The following is a 23,428-nucleotide window of genomic DNA, read 5'->3' on the forward strand; positions in this document are numbered from 1 at the left end:
TGTCTGCATTCACCAGCCTCAGGGCCACCCAGCCGACACTCTCAAGTCCAGACATGTGCTGGTCCCTTTGCTCTATACAAACTTCTGACAGGACTCTCATGGAGGAAAACGTGGCTTTACTGAGAAATATTTTAAAAGCTTAAATGAAAGAAGAGCTAGAAAACCCAACATCCTAATGACGTTGGTTCTTCTCTAAATTAATCTATAAGTTCAACGTGAAACCAATCAAGATCTCACAGGGTTTTTTTGTGAAACTTAACAAACTGTTCTGAAAATCTAAGTTTAAGAGCAAAGAGCTAAGAGCAAGAACATTTCATTATCATAGAAAGTGGTATTCTAGATTAATAATTTTTTGTTTCAATCAGTTCTCTTTTGGAGTAATGTGGTCATTATAGACTAAAATTGAGCACAAAAAATACGTAAGTGGAGAACAAATAGTTCGACAGAAATACTGGCAGCTGGCTCTGATTGGCAGTGGAGAAAACTAAACAACTTTCCCCACCAACCCAGTGTAGGAATGAGGCCAGAGAAAGAGGAGGCAAGGAAGAAAAGTGGATTGGGAAAGAGGCAATAATAATCTTTATCAAAAGCCTAGTGTGTCTCAGGCACTGTGCTATGTGCTTTCCATATGATTTCACTTAATACTCACCACAAATAGGCAGCACTATTTCTAATGAAAAGGATAAGTGATCTGCCCAAAGGCTTGTAAGCGGTAAAGCACCTTGTTCTCTGGGATTTCTCTGTCTTGATAGTGAGCTGTTCCAGGCCTGCTCTTAGTCCCAGACGCCAGCTAAAGAACACAGAGCTGGGTGCCAGGGTGTCCAGGCAAGTGCTGGCAGGCTTACTGGGGTGAGCGTGGGGAGGGAGCAGGCATCTGGAGACCCACTCCCTCCACCCCACCCCTACTCCCCCTTTTACCTGGAAAGCACCTGGACCTTACTTGCAGACAAACACATGTGCACACTGTAAACAGGAAGGCCCCCGGGGCTGCAGCATGCCACTTCCAGCATTAGAAACCAGGCCGTGCTCCAAGCTGCCAACTGAATGTGTGATGGGGAAAGAACTCTCCCCGTTTAAGCCCCTTGTTAAATCCTCAGCTTTACTGGTTGCTTGACAGCAAACTCTGTACTCATACAGTTGGATCTCAACAAATTTAACTTGGCCGATCCATAAATCCTGCTAAAAATATACACATATGGTCCAGCCTGCCCTTACTGCAGGTGGAAAGATGGGGGCTACCATGAGGAAACCCAGTTCTGTGAAAGCCTTGTAACTTTCATGAGCTATTTTACTGGGTTACAAGCAGACCATGAAGTGCTGGTATCAGCAATCATACTTGGATAAATAGAATGGAACAAATTACGTAAGGGCACAGATACCCCTCTACATTTCTTCCCTCACTCACATTCTCCTTAACATGGCTATCCATCACCACCTGCCCTCCTCCTCCCTCATCTTTTCCTTGTAAACACAGATGTGCGCAAAACTGTCCACAGCAGTGTGATCATCAGCTACTTGGTGGTCCTTGGTGGTCCTTGGACAGGCTCAACGGGCCGATGAGAAAGGAGAGGGTGAAAGGCAGGGGGCTTCGTGGGGTGGCTGCACTCTGCCACCAGCTCAGTTCAGGGACAAACACTTGGGGAGGCTCTCACTGCTTTCCCCCCAAATCTCTTCTCTGCAACAAAAATATGCCAACTAGTTCAGGTGGAAGGCATGCTTTTTTTGCATAACCCAGTGCAGTATATATTTTATGACACGGTTCATCTTTGGTTCCCTACTTATAAAAAGTAATACACATCCCTTAGAGAAAAACTGAAAAACCCAGAAGAGTAGACAGCGGAGAAGAAATAATCACCTCTAAGTCCACCACCTGACAATCAACTAGGAACTCAATACTTAACTCTGTGCTAAGCTGAATTCATTTTTTCAGTCAATCCTAGTGAGGACAAAATAATATAAGACACAAGTTTAAGAGTTGTATGAAATTTATAGACTCTTCCCTAAATTCCATGATTAGCAATTTATTTATTTGGGTAAGCTGTCTCTCTCTCTCTCTCCCCCTCGCTAGTGACTTTGAGACATAATTCACAGGTCGAACAATTAACCCATTTAAAGTGCACAATGCAGAGGCTTTTAGTACGGTCAGAGTCGTACAACCATAAGCCCAATCAATTGTAGATCATTTTCATCACCCTAAAAAGAAACACCTTTAGCCATCATTCCCCACCCCCTCCTCCAACCTAGACAACCGCTAATCTACTTTCTACCTCTATAGATTTTCCTGTCCTGAACCCTTCATATAAATGGAGTCACCCACTATGTCACCTTTTGTAACTGGCTTTTTTCATTTAGCGTAATGTTTTCAAGGTCCATCCTCATGGCCTGTGTCAGTACCCCACTCTTTCATTGCCAAATAACACTTCATTGCACAGATACACCGCATTTCATTTACCCACTCATCGGCTGGGGGGCATTTGGGTTATTTCCATTTGGGGGGTAGTATTATGAATAATGCTGCTATGAACATTTATGTTATTTGAGTTATTTCCACTTTGAGGATAGTATTATGAATAAGGCTGCTATGAGCATTCATGTATCAGTTTTTACGTTGACATGTGTTTTCATTCTCTTGGGTGGGCGAATGGAACACCTCGGAATGGAACTCACAAGTCCTGTGCTAAAGAACTTTAACCTTCTGAGGACCTGCAAACTGGCTTGCACTCGCACCAGCAGTGTGTTAGCAGTGTCCCAGCCCTGCCACCCACATCCTCACCAGCACTTGTTAATCATCCGTCTTTGTGAACACAGGCATCCTAGGGGGTGTGAAGTGGTAGCTCATCATAGTTTTGATTTACATTTCCTTGATGGCTAATGACTTGGAGCAGAATCTTTTCAGTGCTTATTGCCCATCTGTGTACCTTCTCTGGCCCAGTTTTTCTTTTAAACTGCAAGTACCTCTGGATGGAACACTGCCCAAATTCCAATGTTACTTATTAGCTGAAGTATCTTGGATAAGTCAATAAAATTTTATTAACTTTGGGTTTCTCACCTGTAATGTGAAAATTATACAATACCTCACGGAGGATTTAGGTTCAAATAAGGCACATAAAGGGCCGAGCACACAGCCGGGCACTCGGTGAAGGGTCCGTGAGCCACGGCTGTTACTAACAACACTCTTCGTCATCATTAACACTTCACAACCCATAAATTCTTTGAAACAGTTCTCCCCATAAGCAGAGAATCTAAGATCTGGGAAGAGAAGCTGGGAGCAGGGGGCAAAGAGAATACAAAGAGGGAAGGAAAAAAAAGAAAGAAAAAAAACCGATTACTACTAGAACATTTGCAGAGTCCTATTTCAGGAGCTGCTGCCCAAGGCCAGTGCAGATCCTGCTCCTCCACCCCCACCCCCCCAGGGCTAAGCACCTCGTTCACTGTATGAAACCCATGTCTGTTTAGGACAGCTAGTTCTTCATCACGGCCATCGAACCCCGGCTGAGACAGGAACGAAGGGAAGTCTTAGTACCGGCTGCTATCACTATGGCCTTGCACACTCGATGGCATAGAATGTGAGGTGGACCAAATAGAATGGATGGAATGAACACACTGACAAACAGAACGTGCTTGGGCTGCATTTGCTCAGCAAGGTGACTGAGGACCCTTTTCCCAGAGGATCCTGGAAAAGGCTAGGAAACGCCACCCAGACCCAGCCACCGAGCTCCTCACTGTCTGGCCAGCCCACCACCATCGCATAGACAGCTCTGTTAGAATATTTTTTATTTCTTTGTTGCCAACCCTCAGGGATTATTGATTCTACAGAATGCTGCCTTCCTTTATTTATTTCTCGAATTCATGGCCAAGAAGGTGAAAAGGCCTCCACTTATGCTTTTTGGCATATAAATAGCTCTCAGTGGAAAGAAAGCGGAGTCAATGGTTCCAAACTCGAAATAAAGACAGGCTGTTCTGACAAGGCCCCAAATTACAGAGCGCTCCAGGCACAAATAAAAAGAGACACTTTTCACAGAAATTCTATTTTCCTATTCAATTCTGGAACAGAGAGTCAGGCCAAGAAACGCCTCACAGCCTTCCGCAAATTGACTCAGTTTCGGCGGCCACTCGGGTGGGCACGAAATCAGCGCACCGTCCCTCGCACTTTTCCCCTTCCTGCCGTCTCCCTTCCTTCGGAGACGGGGAAAAAGTGCGTCTGCCACCTGATTCTTCAACATGGCGCAGACACAGAGCCCGCTCTGTATTCCTGCCGTACAGTTTGCTCGGCTGAAAGGGCAGAACCCTTTTGAAGACCGTGAAGCTATCGGAGTAGGGCAGGTTTGAATTCTGGAGTCCATTTGGGGATCTCTCTCGACAGTCCTTCATTGCCTTAAAACATTCTTTATTCTTCAACGTTATCATTTATTGAAATCATCCACAGAACACTCCCTCATTCACGGCCCCTCACTCACTAATCACGAGAACTGCCGAGCGCCTGCTGTGGACCCATCCACGGGGCACGCAGCTCCTGGAAGCCCCAGACTGGCTTTTTCGGGGTCGACACTTCTCATTGCCGTGTTTCCTAAGTTGTTTGTTATGGCATTATTTTAACAGTAAAAAAACTAGAATAATAACGAATTGTAATGTAACCAACCATATGGGAAAATGGGAATGGTTAAACAAAATGTAATGTTTCTACTTGACAGACTATTATCCTGCTGTTAAAAACAAACTTTATACCGAACCTAAGCCTAAAAAATGCTTACGTAAGATGAAAGCCAAGCAGGGCCCACATTGATATAAAACATAATCCGACTATAGTTATAAAATGCAAAGACAGAATGCTGGATAAAAATAGGCCAAGACGGCTCTGACCGGTGTGGCTCAATTAGTTGGGTGTCATTCCACAAAGCAAAAGGTCATGGGTTCAATTCCCAGTGAGGGCACATGCCTGGGTTTTTGGTTTGATCCTCGGTCAGGGCACATGCGAATGGCAACCGATCGATGTTTCTCTTTCACGTGAATGATTCTCTCCCTCTTTCTCTCCCTTCCTCTCTCTCTAAAAATAAATAAATAAAATCTTTTTTAAAAAGGCCAAAATGTTAACTCTAAGATTACAGACAATATCTCCTCTGCATACTTCTCTGAATGTTTGTGCTCATTGAAGAAAATTTAAGAAAATAAAAACATAAAAAGTGTTTTATTTAAAAACATAAATAAACATAAAAATCACCTCTAACATGCCACCACTGTTATCAAGGTCACGTTGTCCATTATTTGTTAGAAAATCCATGAGCATATTTCACATATATTGCTTGCAAATTTTTTTAAAATGGGAGAGAATAAGACATGTTGTTTAGACATGAAGACAATGTAACACTAACAGAAAGAGTCAAAACCATCTGTACAATGTAAATGAAAGCATATTCTGGAAAAGGAACTTCATTTTCACTGTTTTGTAGTTTGTCCAACTTATACCATGTTGTGTCCACCTATTTAAGATAAATGCAAATTATTATTCTTCTACCTCCCCTTCAAAAAAATCCAGAAGAAATACATTAAGGTAAAATAAACATGGGTACCTTTTCCCTATTCTCTATTATCCAATCTTTGATGTAAAGTTATACTAGCTTCAGGATGAAAAAGTCACACTAAAACGCTATGCTTCCCTCAAGGTCACCATAACCCAAAGTAGCTACTGTGTTAGCAGTTTCCTTCTAAACAACCTGAGCGGCCGCCCACCCAGGAGCCTTCGGTGCTGCAGAGGCCAGGGAGCAGCAGGACCGGCCCTCGGTAACCACCTGCCGGGGGACCTGCAGGAAGCTCTTGACCCCTGTCGATGCCTGTGAGCACTTCCTCCAGGGAGGACAGGGAAGCAGAGACACCTCCACACAGCCACCCATCGCGTCACAGTGCCGCACGAAGGTGACAGGCTGAGTGAGAAGGCCTTTGAAATGACTGGCAAGGGAGATGGCATGGCTTCTTTTTCCCGCCGGTCCCTGTATCCCACTCCCTAAGCTCCCCCTCCGCCTCCTCTGGATTCTTGATGGTGATGGATTGGGCACCATCCCACCTCCCCTCAGAGTTTACAAACACTTTCAATATGACGTATTTCATTTAACACTCTCAGGGGAAAAAAACAGAAACAAAAAAATTGTGAGACAGGAATCTCCTCTACTTTATAGCCAAGGAAGATGGGACTCCGGAAGGTTAAGGGACCCAGCCAAACCAGGCCCTGGTCTCTAAAGGCCATGCACCCCTTGACAACGGGCCTTAGTCCCTGAGTCAGGGACCGCTCTTCTCATTCAGGCTCTTGGCACAGCCTAAGAGGAAATGCCCGGGGCGGGTGCAGGGAAGGGGAGGCAGGTGATGGCCCCGCGAGGCGGGTGCCACCCAGTTCAGACTTCCCTAGAAATTCAAACTGGCTGTCTGACAAACGCCAGGTCCTTGGCGGCATTGAGTTTGGCTGGAGAGGAAAAGCAGGCTGGTAGGATTCACAGTGAACAAACCTACTTAGATTTCATAAATTGGAGGGATTTGAATCTCAGCTACCCCTCCTACTCTGTGACCTTGCATAACTTAATCTGTTTCCTCATTTTACACAGCAAACCGTTGTGGTGCCCCCTGTGTACAGTTTTGGGGTGGATCAAATGAGATATGCATTGAGGTAAACACTTCACATGCACTGGCATACAGTAAACACTCAGTAAACAGCAGCAAGTATTAAGAATCCTAACACTATCAGTAGGGATGATAATATAGGAGCACATTGTAGTGGGAGAAAGTGTGTAGCCAAGGGACAGTGTTAGAGGTTATAGAAGAAATGAAAGGAGCCCTGGCTGGCGTGGCTCAGTGGATTGAGTGCCAGCCTGCGTACCAAAGGGTCATCAGTTCAATTCCTAGTCAGGGCACATGCCTGGGTTGAGAGCCAGGTGTCCCAGTGGGGAGCACGGAAGGCAACCACACATAAATATTTCTCTCCATCCCTTTGTCCTTCCTTCCCTTTCTCTAAAAATAAATAAATAAAATCTTAAAAAGAAAAAAAAAAACTAAAGGAGCTTCAGTTTCTCAGTCCTCTTCCTCTCCGATATGTTCACACAGAAGCTGGAGCCCCTTTTATGCTCAGTGTCTTTTCCCTCAAGATGTCCTGCTATGAGAATCAGTGAAAATCACACCATGTGCTCTGGATTCTGGTGAATTTCCATCCATAAATTACTGAGCAGAAAGAGATGATTTCGCAAGACCTACAACATCCGAAGTACAAGAGAAGGCAGCCAGAGCACCCTGGATACCAAGTGGGGATCTGCTCCTCCATCCAGGTGGCAGCCTGGACAGGTGTGAATGCCGCACTCAGAGCCTCCACACACCTGGAAAACATGGGCAGTAAATCTCATAGTCACGGCGACACTTCAAGCATATTCCCTCTCTGGGCTCAGTTTCCTTGTCTGCAGAATAAAGTGCTGGACTAGCAGAGCTTTGCTGTGCCAACGAGCTCAGAGACCTTCATGCCCCAAGTTCATCTGCACGCGGGTCCTTACAGACTAATGCTGGCTTCAGCGCCCGCGCATGCATGTCCATTACCACGCGCCTCTCTGGGTGCTGGCAAGGAGGCACGGGAGGGTGGCACTGGCTTTGACTTCCATAAAATATCTGACAGCCCTTCAGAAATCTCACCACAGAAAGAAACTGGATCTCACTAGTCGCAGTAAACTAATGACCAATCTTGCAGAGACAATGACCCAAAAGAGGTATCACCATTGGCCACCAAGGAGACTAACTTTACAGGGAAAGAGGGGAAGATTAACTTTATGGGCAAGAAGATGACAAGGGTAATGTGCTTGGCCAAATACAAGCCCGGAATGGCTGTGCTGAGAGCTGCACTTTTGAATTTGAGAAAAACCTCAAGAGCGGTAATTAGACCTGAATCTTATCATCACCACTTAATAGATGAGTAATGTTTTATAAACACTTCCATGTTCAAGGTGTCACTTAATTCTCATTCACAACAAACACCTCTTTCTTTCATAATTAGATGAGGAGCAAAAGATAGTTAAGAGACTTGCCCAAGATCCCACGGCTAAGAAGTGCAGGGCTGGCAGGCAGGCTGCGGACAGGAGCCCAGACTCAGTCTTTCCAAGTTTATTCATGCCTTTCCTCTGCAGGCGGAAAGCGAGAGGAGGACAGAGCTTATATTCAGCGCGACTTGACTGATGTGCGTAATGCAGCACAGTGGCCAAGATGGGGAGAAGCCAGCTATGCAAATTTCAAAAGCGAAGTCCCCAAACATAAAAATAGAGCTGTAGGATGCCGTCAGGGAGACATCCCTGATGCACAGCTTCTGCTGAAGCAGTGGCTCTCGACCTGGGTGATTTTGCCCTCTAGGGGACGTTTCTGATACCTGAAGACACTTCTGATTGTCCCAACAGGGGTAGGCTACTGGCATGGTAGGGAGTAGAAGCAAGAGATGCTGTTAAGTGCCCTACAGTGCACAGGATGGCTCCCCACCCCCAATGAGGACTAATCTGTTAAAAAGAAATAGACGGTGAGTGATACTAGAAGAGCAGAAAGATAGGCCATGCTTTCAAAGAGCAAGGCTCTCCACAAACACAAGGTGTATTAACACTCCGGACTTGGCTTTGGGTTCTTCCAGATTTGGCTCCAGCCCTAATTCACTGTGTGATCCCGGGCCAGTCTCTTAACCACTCTGTGTCCTATTTCCCCTGTGCAGCAAGGGGAGTAAATTTGTTTAACAAAGTGATGATGCTCAAGCATTACTGTATCTGATAATGGGCTTGGATTCTGGCTTAAATGCAAATTCCTAGGTTCTGTTCTCAGAGACTCTATTTTTAATAAGAATACCAGAGAAGTCTATTACAGATGGTTAACAAATTTCAGTTTGAATGGCATGAGAAAACTTGACTTCCACCTCCCCTACCCCTTGCAAAAAAAAATGTGTGTAGCTTGTTCTAAGCAGGATTCCTGAGTTTGAGAAACGGTGCCATCAGCAGCCCAGGAGTTAATCAATGAGCCTGTGGAAAAATTATAGGGGGCCCTCTCTCAAAGAAGCACCAAATTTTCCAAGGCCAAGAGGACCAGAGAGGTAGGCCAACCATGAGACAGAAGCTAAGGAATAGCTGAAACCATGAAAACAACCCCTCTGCCTGACAGGGTGCTCACGGAACAAAGTCCCAACCACCAACACCCCAAAGAAGGTCGAGGAAGGTGGCAGGACTTAGCACATCACATCAAATGCATTAGCCAACAAGGAGCATAACCATTCACGAGCCACGCAAAGGAGCCTCACAGGCAAACCTGAGCACACTTAGCAAAGGGGCTCATTCGCTCATGACAATAATTTGGTTCCCTATTAACTCCTCTGGGAAGAGGCATCTGCAATGAGCAGAAGTTAGGGATCCCAGTGTGCAGGGGGTAACTGAGAGCCACAAAGGGCTGGGCATTCACTGCAGGCACCTGCTCCATTGACCTGTCTTCTAGAGCCAAACTGAAAGCCATCCTCCACCATTCACTCACAGCCCCGTTCCCCACCCATCTCCTGTGCCTCATGCTCCAAAAGTATGAAAAAAAAAGTGAATCCATGCCCTGGCTAATGAACCAACTCTAAACAGAACCGTACCCTGACTGTTCCTTTGCACCTTTCACCTTCGCTAAAGCATCCTCATCCTGTCCCGGTTCCCTGCTTAATCACCAGGCAAAGTGACACAGCCCGAGCACACCCCGGCAGCAGAAAGGGTTCTAGGTACATCCACAGGGGATTCCCATCGAGCCAGCGCACTCACTACAGGCCTAACACAGTCCTCCCATTCGCCACTTTACCCTTTCTGCTCTATTAAGGATGTGGAGCAAACTTCTGCTACAATTATCCCCCAGCTTCTACACGCGTCTCCCCATAAAAGAAAACTGCTGATAGGCCGTGGCAGGCACATCTCACTCCTTATCCTTATTCGGGGACAATCACTGACCATTAGAATCACCTGTGGAATGTTTTTACAATGATGATGCCAGAGCTCCATCCCAAACCAAATAAATCAGAATCTCTGGCACTGGGTCCCAGGCATCCATATTTTTTAAAAGCTTCCCAAGAAATTCCAATGTGCAGCCAGGCATGCCATTCACTTGGCTAAGGCCTTGCAGTGGGGATGTGGGCTTCCACCTTGTTAAGCTAGAGTAACCAGTGGCATCCAGCCCCAGAGCGAACCTGGGGTAACAGTAAAGGGAAGCAGAAGAAAAAGCTTCCTCTCTTCAAAAGGAGGGGAAAAAAAACATCTGACGTGTAAAATTGAAACGGGGACTAAAGAGTGGAGAACTAGCTGGGTTTTGCCTCAAATTCTTGTTTCATTTCAGGCAAGCACCAGCACCGTACCAGGCACGGAAGCAAGCAACAGCAATTATAAAATAAGGCATCTCATCTCAAAAGTATACACCCGCTGAGGAGGTAACAGTGAGAGCATCCGGCAGTTCCTACTCAGGCAGGATCTGCCGGGGCTGACATGGTGGGGGGGGGAGGGCAAGAGGCTGGAGGAGGTCGCCTGGGCGGGGCCCCGGAGATGCTTCGGGCTCCAGCCACGGTTAGATACTCCCACAGGTGCTGCAGGACTCAATTCCCAGTCTGTTTCCTGTGCAACTCTCTCCTCCCTGCTGGCCCAGTGCCAGTCAGTTCTAGAATGCCTCAGTGAGGGGACACAAGGGGCCTCTTGCTGCCCATGAAGTTGCAGCTATATTCATTTCCCTTTCAAATTAATATCCTACTGCCCCATAATAAAGCTGTCAGCTCCCAAGAAGGGATGCTGGCTAAGAAAGGTGGCCAAGGCTGTCGGGGCAGAGGGCACAGGGGCTGCTCAACCCCAAGGTGGGCCCTTCCCCTGCCACACTGACAGCCGTCTTCCCACCACCAGAATGCACTCAAACACCCCTCCCTGCCTGGTCGTCCTCCTTCACTGAGTATTACCACCTGGCCATTGCACTTGGGACTAAAGCATAGTCCTCCCTCCAGCCACTTTCTTTTTTTCCAGAGAATGAATCTGATAGACCCACAGTGTCAAAAGAAGAGCACCATTCCCAATGCTAGCTGCCCCCACGAGTTCTGCAAAGAGCACGGGAGAGGCAGGGATGCTGGCTTCCATGGCGAGGGCACTCTGGGGTTCAGAAACCCTACCTGGCGCTATCGGCAGCAACTCGATGCAGGGACCGCCCTCCCAGTCGCGAAAGCAGTAGCCAGAGACCCTCAAGTTTCCTCCAGGGTAACATAAGGCTGGTGGCCAGAGCCGTGGTGGTCAGGCAACAGGGAGAGGTGAGTGGGCTGCCTGCAGAGTGAGCGGCTCAGCTCGGCTCTGCTCCACTGAGGGGAATCAGCAGCAGGTGAGGATTTAAAATGCAGACGATGAGATTTAGGTTAGATTCAAAGACGAACTTCCTGACAGAGAGAGCAGCACTGGAAAGGCTGACCCAGTACTTAAATTTCACTGGAGAGCCACAAGGGGCCGATTGTCCCGTGTGCCAGGAAGCGCACGCAGCCTCTTGTGCACAATGGCCAGAGCAGGGGCCTCGCCCAGGTGGCCCAGAGACTCCTAACTGTGTCACGACTTCTTTGCTCTTCAATGTCCAGCACATAGAACAGCCTGAGAACCTCACTAATGTGCACTTTTAAATGTACCGAGGAATTCCAGTTCTAGGAATCTAAGAAAATGGTTTCAAAAAAAAAGTCAAATATTTGAATGTATTTTAAAGGAAACTTTGTATTTAGGTATTTTAGAGGAAGCAATTTAAATGCCCAACTAATGAATGGGGAATGATTAATAAAAGTCTGTCACATGGAGCAAATAATTATGTTTTTAAGGAATATGTAATGGCATCATGTTACGTGAATAAAGCGTACTGAATTGTGTGTTTTGAAAAATGTGTATGCACATTTCAAAAAGGAGCGAAGAGCCCTGACTGGTGTGGCTCGGCTGGCGGGGCACTCTGCCGCAAAACACAAGGTCACCGGCTGAGTCCCGGTCAGAACACATGCCTGGGTTGTGGGTTCGGTCCCCAGTTGGGGCTCATAAGCAACTGATGTTTCTCTCTCTCTCTTTCTCCCTCCCTTCTCATGTGTCTAAGTAATAAATAAAATCTTTAACCAAACAAACAAAAAAGGAATGAAGAGAAATAGACCAAAATACTAGCAGTGGTCATCTCTGGTTATGGAAATAATGGAAATAAATGTTTTTCTTTTTTAATTTTCCATATACTCTAAAATAAGCACATTACCTTAATAATCAGAAAAAGTAGACATAAAAGAAAAAGAGCAGCCCGTTCTTTGACGTAGCTCAGTGCCATAAATCGACTTTATCTGCGTGGCCATTATTCCCAGAAAGCACAACAGTGACACCCAATCTTGTACTTGGCAAGACAAACATATTCTTGCTTCCAAAACGGCTCGGCGCACCCACTACAGCCACCTGGCCACCACTCACTACTGTTTCCCGCTGCGAAGCACAGCGTCTTCTCCATCAAAGATTCATGGGGCCCCCATTCTGCGGCCAGACCCTCCCTCCACATCCAATAACAACACACCTAAGTGAGTCTGAAAGGTAAGTGAGAAAAGTGGACTCCTGGAAAGAACTAGGTCTGCTGGATTAACCCTGAGAAGTCTTGAGCTACCAGACTTAGAGATGGTCACTATTTACTGAATGTCCACTATGGGCCAGGACTACTGGGCAAGACGTTTTCACATACTTTGCAAAGTAGGAATCATTAGCCCAATTTTACATATGAAGAGACGGCAGCTCCAGAACTCACATCAGCTTGGCTTAAATCACAGACAGTAAGTGGCAGGGCTGGGGCCTGACTCCAAGTCGGGAAGACCTCTCCTCGGTCACCTCTAGCACTAGCGCCTTTGCAGGCAACACGATGCAGACGGAGCTTCCTCCTCCCATGCTCACTCCTCTCGGTGCCCTGGGACAGGCACTCCCCGTTCTTGTCCACTTGCTGTCTCTACCGCTACCCATGGATGCGAACACACAGCCCCATGTGGACACCCCAATGACCCACTGTGGCTCAATTCCCCAACCTGCTTCCTGACCTTTAAGGGTGACCTGGAATGGAGAGACGGGTCTCACTAGCAAAGCCCTCTCTGGAGGTGTCTGACACTCTGAGTGGAAGGGGTCCCACAGTCCACGGCAAAACCAGCTTTCGGGTCTCCTCTAGGCTCACTTGTCTGAAGCAGCAGGCCTCTCGGCCCCTTTTGCAGCAGGGAAACAGGTTGGAGAGCGGGCTGGCCTGTCCAGAGTCTAATAAGCAGCAGAGCTAGCGCCAGCACGGGCCCAGTGACCGTTCTACCGCACGGTCACCGTTCTACCATTCTTAGAAGACTAAGAACTTGGCTCTGACGTCTGAAAGCCTGGACTCAAACCGCATCCCCACTCCTTACCAGCTGTGTGGCTTTGGGCCGGTTACTCAAGCTAAGTCTCATTCTCCTCAGTCACAACATGAAGAAAACAACACTCCCCACCCGGCACAGCTGTTGTGAGGATTTAATGGGATAATATGTGTAAAAGAGCTAGCAGGCGCCGGGGACATTTTGGCTCTATTATCGCACAACCCTGAAGGCACAGCAGCAAGGCTTCCTTCCACCTTTCCTCCACACTGTGCAAGGCCCAAAGGCTTTAGCCTGAAACCAGGGCCATGAGGGTCCTGCACCTACTTCAGTGGAACCAGCTTTCTGCCTCCAAGGCCTGGTCAGTAGCCTCCACCTGGTTTTCAAGTCTTGCTGACCTGACTCTGAACATGCGCTTCTCTGCCCCACTTCGTCCCTTAACTCCTCTCTTCTTCAGTGGCACCTCAGAGGTCAGCTCGTCGAGGAAGCCTCCCCTTCTCTCCCGGGCTGGATTGGGCCCCACAGATGCCTGGACTCACCAGTATCATCAACATCAGCTCCACACTCTCCTCTCCCCGCACTAGCCCGAGAGCCCCTGGAGGCAGGGGCTGTGCTGTATTTGCTGCTGGGTCTCTAGGACCCATCTGTGTTTGGTTTCCTACTGCTATTATAACAAATTACTACAAATTTAGTGGCTTTAAACACAAATTTGTCATCTTACAGTTCTGAAGGTCAGAAGCTGAAATTGTTTTGCGGGCCTTACATCAAAGTGTCGGCAGGGCTGCATTCCTCCTGGAGGCTCTGGGGGAGAATCCATTCCTCGTTCTTTTCAGCTTCTCACGGGCTGCACAGCACCCCACCTCTGCTCGTACCGTCGCATGTCTGCCTCTTCACGCTGACACTCTTACAGGACTTTTCTGATTCTTTTGGGTTCACCTGATAATCATCTGCCCACCCCAAGATCCTTTACTTAATCACACCTGCAAAGTCCCTTTTCCCACATCAGTAACACAGTCACGGGTTCCGGGTATGAGACCACCACTCAGCCCGCCCCACCATCACAGCACAGCGTGCAGAGCAGGCAGGCAGTGACCGTCTGCCTGGTGAAGGAGACCATGCTCCAGGTGGCCCCAAACCCCTGGGAAGTAGAACCTCAGCAGCTGGTTTAAGAGGGACCCAGATCCTGAGCTACCTGTTCAGGCCAGACTCTCCCAAAGGGGGCGCTGTCTCCATAACCTGCCACTGGGTTTCTTCAGCTAGCTGGAATAGCCCACACCTACATCTTCATACTCCACTCTGCATCCACACCTGCTAGTTGATTCTCTGCGCATGCAAAGTATGGACAGATGAATCAATCTCAAAACTCATCTAGGACTGGCCCTTTAGAAGATGACAGGCACAGTCCACATCTTCCTGGAGACGACCCAGATGGCATCGTCACAAAGTGAACAGACGCCAAAAGGCAGCAAGATAAGGGTCCTATCACTTACCAGCATGACTCAGATTTGATAAACATCACATATTACAAATACAGCACATTTTTGAAATTCTATCAAAACAAAGCTTTATGTTAGGCTGTAGCAGCAACCCAGCAACCCAACCACATTTATTTCCACTTGAGCTGGTACCTGAATGAGAAGGTGTCAGAACCCAAGAGGGAGGACAGGGGCAGATGGGCTCCAGGACTCACCCACCTTGTCAAATGCGTCAGGTGGCTAGGAGGAGCGATGGAAGGAGCCCAAGCTGCGATCTGAACTCTGCCTCTCCAATCTATCTGTCCTGTGTGACCACAGCTTTGTTAAGCAACCTCTCTGAGCTTTATCAATATACATACAGTGAGCCCATTAATACTGACCCACAGGTAAAAATGTCTAGCAGGTAGTATGTTTTCACTAGGAGGATGGCCCTCTTCTTCCTGCCCCTGAAAGAACAAAGCTACAGGGCAGGTGTGTAAACCTTCCCAGAGAATGCAAATTGGTACATATGGCCTGTTCCCCAATGTTATCCACACACCGCCGGCACGCCATCCTCATGGCACCCACACCGCCGCGCCCTGCCCGCACACCACCTCCGTGGTTCCCACCATGTCCCCGTCCAACCTGTACTTCCACTTTTCCTTTAAGAAGACCACACACATTTTAGCCACATCCTAAGCAATAACTCCTGCCAAATGATGAGTTTGATATTCTAGCTGCATTTCTCTCCAAACACACATGAAAAAAAAATGATACATGCTGTATAAAACTACTCAAATACAAAACATTCACCCCTGTGTTAGCCTATGTCCTTTCACACTTTGGGTAACTCTGGTGGAAAAAAACCTTCTGGTCCTGGTTCAGCTTAGATTTCTGATGCCCAGGTCGTTTCCTTTCGGGGGGGGGGGCTCATTTAGGGGACTCAGTTTCCCCCAAATAAGAAAATAAAGAGGATGGTCTAGACAGGGGCGTCCAACCTTTGGGCATCTCTGGGCCACACTGGAAGAAGGAGAGTTGTCTTGGGTCACATATTACATACGTAAACACTAACAAAAACTGATGAGCAAAAAAAAGGTTTGAAGTAAATTTACAATTTTGCATTGGGCCACATTCATAGCCATCCTGGGCCACATGTAGCCCATGGACCCTGGGTTGGACACCCCTGGAACTTTCCATTTCCTCCCAATTCCAGGAGTCCAAGATTATCAAGTGGTTCAAATAAACAAAAGAATCCAAGCAGGGAAATTTATATAAAGGTAATAAATACCACTCAAAATACAATAATTAGAATCCTTCATCTCAAAATCCTTCATCCAGGTACTAGAGGGAAAAGAGAGAATGGCAAGGAAGCGGATGCTACATACCTTTCCTCATCTCGAAAGACTGATTTTGCTTCTCTTTTCTGAGATTAACATATGGGCAGTTTTTTCATAAGAGAGAGCACTTGCTTTTGACTTGGAACAACCCAGATTTCCATCTCAGCTTGGGTGGCTATGAACTTGACCACCTGAGGAAGCCATTTAACTTCTTTGTTTCTACAAGTGTTCCCAAGGCTGTTTGGGGATTAAGTGTGGGTGGCCTGTCTGAAGCACCTGGGACACAGCTGGACACGTGGCTGTTTGCTGTTACTAATTTGCCTGAACTGCCTAGGTGAACACACATCTGCCTCTCCCACTTAACTGTAAACTCGCTGAGGGCAGGAAAGTCTTGCTTATTTTTCTCTCCCTCACTGTGCCTAGTGCAGTGCTTCACATAAAATAAAGAACTTGACCTGAATTTATAGGGAATCAAAGCTTCCAGAAAGAGTGCCTGCTCCAAGACAGAACACTGGATACGCTCAGGAGATATACAAAGAACAAACAAATCCTCCCTGACAAAAACAAATGTTCTCTCTTCCTAAAAACAGGCCTTAGAAACCCACCAAAATATAAACGGTGGTTGTCTGCGGTGCTCGGGCCATGATTCCCGCTTCTACCTTCCTCTGTAATATTCTAAATTCCCCACAATGTATACACAGTAGGAAAAATTATTGAAATTCTTACAAGGATAAATGAGACTGCTTGCTTCTGAGTCAGAGTCAGAAAGTCAGAGACCTGGGGCGCCGTCTCCACCATTAATATCCCTCGGCAAGACGCTCCACTTTCCAGGGAAATGACAGGAACACTCCCTTGGATGATGTCAGCAGGTGGTGGTGGGAGCCGGGGTGCCAGGTCTGTGCTGTGGAACCCGTCTGTCCCTGCGGAGAGCTCTGGAACCCTGAGCACGCCTGCACCCCCCACCAGGGCCTTTCCACTTTGTATTCCAAACCCTACCTTATTCCTTTATTTGTTTCACACCTCCGTAAATATTATTGTCTTCATAAAAGGAAAGAAGAGCCCACAAAGCTGCAGCCTTCTTCTCATCCTGCAAACATGCTACGGAAGTACTGGGAACAAATTTGAGGCTGTGGGCGCAACTCTCCGTTAACGAACACCACCGTGTTTCCAACACCGCCAGCCGAGAGCCCTTACATTCATTCACAGGCTGTTTGTTTCTTTCTTCCTTTTCTTTTCTTCTTCTAACACATTTAAACCTTCAGACTTGAGTGCCCACTGGCAGCCCGTTCAGAGCAGAGGGAAGGAAGCAAAACAGCTAACAGCACCATCGGAAAGAAAGAGGGGCCCTTGAAGACACCAGTCCTCGTGGCTGGCTCTTCCCTCTGTCCACAATCTCTCCCCCAAAGGGCACCATTAGGTGAGACAGCCTATGAGGGGTGCAGTCCCACACAAATGACTCTTCGAGTCCCAGCCAAGAAGGTGCTGTGCCCCTAAGCCCCATATGAAGGGGCAGAGAGGATAAGAGAGAGGCACCAAAAGAACAAGCTGACCAGTAAGGACCTCTTTCACTCATTTTACAAACATCCAGAACTAGCCTGGGAAGTTAGGCCAATGGAAGAAATGCCATGTGCAAACACATTTGCAGAAACTTCGATTTATCCCCACTCTGGGCAGCAGTTTTTCCTTCAGATGTATGATTTCTACAGGAGGTCAGCTACGCAACAATAAGAATTACAATTCCTAACAGTTCAAACACCTCATCAGTAAAACGTGGGCAAGCACTAACTGCATCATACACTGTTGTGAGAATTAAATGAGCTAATACAGAAAAGTACACAGAACAGTGTCTGGCACACAGTAAGCTAGCCACAATTATTTGCGTGCTGCTTTACAGTTTTGCATATAGCATCCCATTTGATCTTAAGAACTATGTAAGGGAGGTTTTATTATTCTCACAAGACGCCGGCTTAAAGAGATAGAAGGACTAGTCTAGAGTCATGCAGCTAAAAAGCACTCGGTATGTGGTTGCTCTTAGGACTAACGTCCCATAACCCTGGTGGACCGGAGATAGTTGTTTCAGCAGGAGTTTGAACTGTGACATTTCCAGTTCAACTGCGCTGCGTGCCTGCAGTCAGGGATTCGTGGGCCCCCAAGGCATCTCCGAATACCTGAGGCTGGAAAACAGGTTTGAAGAAGTTTTCCAGGACAGCCCTCATCGCTGACCCTAGGAGACTGGGTGTGGCCTCTGAGGTGAGCACAAAATGGCATTTCTGACATTCTTACTTTTTTTACATAATAAAGCAACTCTCAGCTGCTGCTTCAAGGATCTGATAGTTACCTTTAAGGAATAAAAAATAATAGCGAGCCCTGGCTGGTATAACTCAACGGATTAAGCGAGGGCCTCCAAACCAAAGGATCGCTGGTTTGATTCCCAGTCAGGGCACATGCCTGGGTTGCAGGCCAGGTCCCCAGTAGGGGGCATGTGAAAGGCAACCACACACTGATGTTTCTCTCTCTCTCCTTTTCTTCCTCTCTTGCTAAAATAAACAAGTAAAATCTTAAAAATAAATAAAAAATAATAGTTAGTGCTGGTCGGGTGGCTCAGTTAGTTGGAGCATCATCCTATACACCAAAAAAGGCTGCGGGTCCGATCCCGTCAGGGCGCGTATGGGAAGCACCTGATGGATGTTTTTCTCTCATATCAATGTTTGTTTCTCTTTCTCCTTTTCTCCCTCTCTCTCTGTCTCCCCCACCCACCCCTTTCCTCTTAAAAAAAAATCAATGAAAACATATCTTTGGGTGAGGAATAATAACAACAATAGTGGCTACCATTGAACAAGCACTGTGTTAAACCCTTCACAGACATCTCATGTAATTCTCAACTATGCAGGGGAGGGGTGGAGTGAAGAAGGGCATCCTTACCCGTATGTAACAGGCAGAGCAACAGACTCAGGCCCAGAGACACCAAGCTAATAAATAGCAGAGACTGAGTCTGAACCCAAATCTGCAGAAAGGGCCGTATGCCCTGGGCCACAACCTCTCATTCTCATTCCCCTCCCCCACAGGACACAGACCTGGAATAGGAGCCTCTTTTCTCTCCACCAGAGACAGTGTAAAAACCCTGGGAAGGAATTTTGTGCTTTTGCAAAACAAGACCACAAAGGCCGCCAAGGTCTTTATTCTGTCTCTCTTGATCTGGTGTGATTCAGAACAAAGCTTCAGAGCACCTATGTCTCGGCCTGGGTGCTTTGTCCTTGTCCCGCTGCCCCGCTGAGGAAGAGGCTCCTGCCACAGCTCCTGCTGAGTGGCACAGTAACAGCCACCACCAACCCCAGTGCCTCCTTTAAGAGGAAAGGGAAAAAGACAAGCCCCGGAGCTGGTGTACGAAGCAGGCTCCCCTGTCCCGGGTAGCAGGGGCAGTCGGCTGCCGGATGGAGGCCTCAGCTGACGCAGATTCACCGCGGCCCTCACTAGGAACAGGACAGGTGAGGGAATCTCCAAACCAGCCCTGCTCAGTCCTCTGACCCTACAATCCATGCTGACCCTGACCCCCTCTGTAGTCCACATCCCCAGTACCCCAGGGACCCTACTACCCACCTACTCTTTCCAGACTCACCTTGAGCAGGTTCCCCAGGCAGTGGACAGGCTATTACCAATGAATACTCAGTCATGATCAGCAGGGTGCAAGGTAAGCAGACATTAGATTATAGCCTTGGGCGGGTTTCCGCATAACAGAAAAAACGTGTTCCTAATCAGGGCCATCTCCAAACCCTCAACTTAGATCACCAGGGGCTGCCAGCAGATCCCCAGCACGATGGGGCACTCTGAAAGCTCATGTGTCGGGCGGTGGGTCCCACTGAGTGCACACACGACAAACCCAGGTGGGAGGACAGGTAGTGCAGACTTCCCAACAAACCAGCCTCTCTGAAGCCAAGCTCTCCTTCACTGTGTCCTCCCTGAAGGCTGGGTGGAGTAAGGGGGAACTATGTGTCCCTAGGAGCCATCAGAACAGTCCAGCCCTGAAGATCAGAGCCAGGAGGAAGGTGAACCCAGCAGGTCGAGTTACTGAGGAAGGAGACAGATGTGGGCAACGACAGCTGCCTGTCTCGGAGACCCTCTCTGAGACAGCGCACAGCCCACAGCAGAGCTTAAAGCTCCCTCCCGACACTCCTCGGTCCCCAAAGTCCTCCGGCTCTATACATACTCCTCACCCCGTGAGCCCCTCCCCCTTCCCAACTCCTCCCAAGAGTGTTAACTTCCGAGATGTGCTCATCTTCTCATCAGACCCATCAAACCTTCATTTTCCAAGGCTGAGTGCTCTACATCCAAAGCTGACAAAAAAAGTTTCCTAGGTCTCTAGCATCCAATGCTGCCAGGGAGGACTGAGTTTGGCAACTCTCCTCTGACCTGAGCTGGGGCAGGACCTCGGGCCTGCCTCCAACCAGCCTCCATCCCACCCACCTCCCTAAAGCCAAGCCCCATCCACAGCCCTCCGAGTTAGCCTGGGCCCTTCCATTCCCATTCAACAGTGGTCCTCCTGGAAATATGCCCACACACAAAGAGGACACCTTGTAACCCTACCAACCCTGGAGTCCACCTTCTCCCAGCCATTTGGGTGGGGAAACCATAGGAGTAGTGGCTGCCCTACACCTTGACCTCCTGCTTCCTCTCTGCTCTGAGGGCAGGCCCTGGGAGAGACAGGTCAGGTGACCACCTGGCAGATAGTTTTGCTTCTGCCCACAGTCTTGCAACCAGTGCTTTGAAAATGCACAGGAGGCCGGCCACTTGTTGAGTAGGTGCAGAGGTTTTCGGGTACTGGGGCTGGGACAAGGTAGCACTTTTCATAATGCTTCCAACGTCTCATACACCCTGCCTGGAAACCTGATCACGAAGCGGCCCAGAGGCAGGGGATGCAGTGAGGGTTGGTTTTGAAAAGCAAAGGAGGAAAGGTAGAAGCTGATTAAAAAGTAGATAAAAATCAAGAGGCCCACTCCCTTCCCCCCCACCAGAGGGCTGTGTCTCCGATGGAGAAAGGGGAGCCCTTCCTTGACTCAGTGCCGTTCAATAACCTTCTCAGAAAATAAGCTGAGATACCTTGGGCTTAAACCATGATTGTCAACGCCAAAGGCCAGGGGCAGGGCGGGGGTACCTGCGACCCACCAATCTCATTTCCAGATTCCCTCTCTCCGGCCTAGAGACATTAATAATTAACTTGCCTACCGAGGAGCTCGCCGGAGTGGCCATAAAAGATGAGTAATGGCACCGGAGCCCAGCCTCATGCCCGCGGGCTTCTGAGCTCCGGGGCTGAGACGGGCGCCTGGAACAAAGCCTCCGCATTCCTCCGGGAAGGTGTGCCTGAAACCAGACCTGTCACTGGCGGGAAGCTGACCCCTTCCTCCCCCATAGCCGGCTCTGGCAGGAAGGGAGGGAGGAGGAGGGGCAGGCGCCCCGGCGCGGCACGCGGGGTGGAACGGGTGGCTAAGTCGCCTCCGCCTACTCCCCTCTGCCTCGACAGACCAGTGCCCCCAAACAAGCGGATTTCAGGAACCGGCGCTGCCTACAGAAAAATCATCCTGTTACCATGAACGTAGGCTGTACTTAGAGATCAATTCTCAACACAACAAGGAAGCTCCCTCGGCGCCCTTCCCAATGAGTAACCAAAGCCGGCGCCAGCTCAGTGAATTCTCTCGCAGAAACTCCACTGGCGCGCTGCGGCTCCCACGCCAACGGCCGGCCGGGACAAACCGGCTCCCCGCACGCCAGTGCCCGAGCACGAAAGCACCCCCAAATGCAGCCAAGGCACCCCACGCCCTGCCGACCCAACAGCCCGCAGCCACCCGAAAGTTACCGCGCGGGGACACACCTGCAGGCCCCCCGAGGCGGCCCCAGCCAGCCCCCAAGGGCGGTGGAGCACGCGTCCCCGGGTGAGCACCGCCGCGACTCCATGCGCCTTCTCTGCGAACCCGGGCCAGCCACTGGTCAGCGGCGCTGGGCCACAGAGCGCTCTTGGGCCTCAGTGCGCCCGAGGCGCACCGCGCGCCCTCCTCGTCCTCGCCCGGGCCCTCCCTAAGAGCCCACACCCACTTGACATCAGCGAGAATCAAAGCACGTGGCGCCGCGCCAGGCGGAGGCCCCCGGCGCTCCAGGGCGCGCCTCAGGTACCGCGGCTCCGCCAGGACAGCGAGTCAGAGAGCAGCACATTCCTCCTCTTCAGAGGATGCTGCAAGCTGAAGTGGGTAGGGAGAAGGAGGAGGGGGAGGGAAACTGGCGGAGGGGACAGGAACTGCTGCCAAGCAGCGGCGTTGCTCTGGCGCCCAGCCAGCCCCCAGCAGATCTTACAGCCCTTGACGCAAGTGCCCATGGACTGTGAAGACCAGGCTGCAGGTGACCTGGGTTGCTTTCCTCTCCCTGCCATAAGAGCCCTGACCTTGAATTCCCTTCCCCAGAATGACTCAAGGAGGCTCACTCTAAGCACCCCTACTAAATTGCAGGGGCACATTGTGCCAGGAATGAATGCTTGGTTGGATGTGGTTCTCACCCCAACACCCAGGAGACCACTATGGGGCACCTAGAAAGCGGACCACACCCTCTGGCTTGCCTCGATATCAGCAGGCTCAGCTGTGTCTCCTTTTCTTCTCTCTTCTTTCAATGCCCTTGGCAATAAGGGACAACTCTCCTGGTTCTGCAGGCAATCAGAAATAGCACCACCCAGCAGCCCACACACACTTCTAATTCACTCATTAGCATCCATCCGAATAGTCAAACATTCAAGCATTTATTAAGGCCTCCTATGTGCCAGGAGACACAGAAGATAAACAATGTTTCTCCACTCATACAGAGTTTAGTCAGGGAAAGAGAGATATTAAATAAAAAGCAAGGTAATTATAATTATGACAAGGGTATTAGAGGTAAGAGGTGCTGTAAGAATGCAAAGAGGGACCCTAAACTATCTTGGAAGTCAGGACAGGCTTCTCTGAGGAAGTCGAGCTGCTGAGGCATGAAGAGAAGTTATCCAGGGGGAGGAAGCGTTCAGATGGAGACTCTGGTTGTTAACGTGTAAGCTCACTCCATTCGCAGACAGGGACGATCAAGCTGAAGTGAACTGCCATGCTGGAGGAACCTGGGCCTTTGTCCAGGAGGGACACAGGACAGCTCGCAGGCCCCAGAGGAGAGCCTGGCCACCTATCCAAAGGGGCCTGTATATCTTTTATCTCCTGTCCTCTGAACCATGCTGTCCCACCTCAGCGGAAGAGCTCTGAACAGGGGTATGGGAGGAC

At 48.9% G+C, this 23,428-nt stretch overlaps 1 protein-coding gene across 10 annotated transcripts in view; it reads right to left on the reverse strand.

The window, feature by feature from the left end:
* The window catches only part of PLEKHA7 (pleckstrin homology domain containing A7), a 208,471-nt gene that overhangs the window by 107,490 nt on the left and 77,553 nt on the right, over nt 1-23,428 (reverse strand). The window contains exon 1 of one of the 10 annotated variants that reach the window (XM_037150591.2): nt 22,015-22,214. The exons of the other annotated variants lie outside the window; for them this stretch is intronic. Coding sequence (XP_037006486.2) covers nt 22,015-22,097 — 83 coding nt within the window. The 5' untranslated portion in view covers nt 22,098-22,214. Of the gene's footprint in view, nt 1-22,014; nt 22,215-23,428 lie in introns of those variants that run through there. 10 annotated transcript variants of the gene reach the window in all.

Source organism: Artibeus jamaicensis, unplaced genomic scaffold (genome assembly GCF_021234435.1).
Source record: "Artibeus jamaicensis isolate MK-2021 breed Jamaican fruit bat unplaced genomic scaffold, CSHL_Jam_final contig_797, whole genome shotgun sequence".
In the NCBI taxonomy this organism is placed as follows: Eukaryota; Metazoa; Chordata; class Mammalia; order Chiroptera; family Phyllostomidae; genus Artibeus; species Artibeus jamaicensis.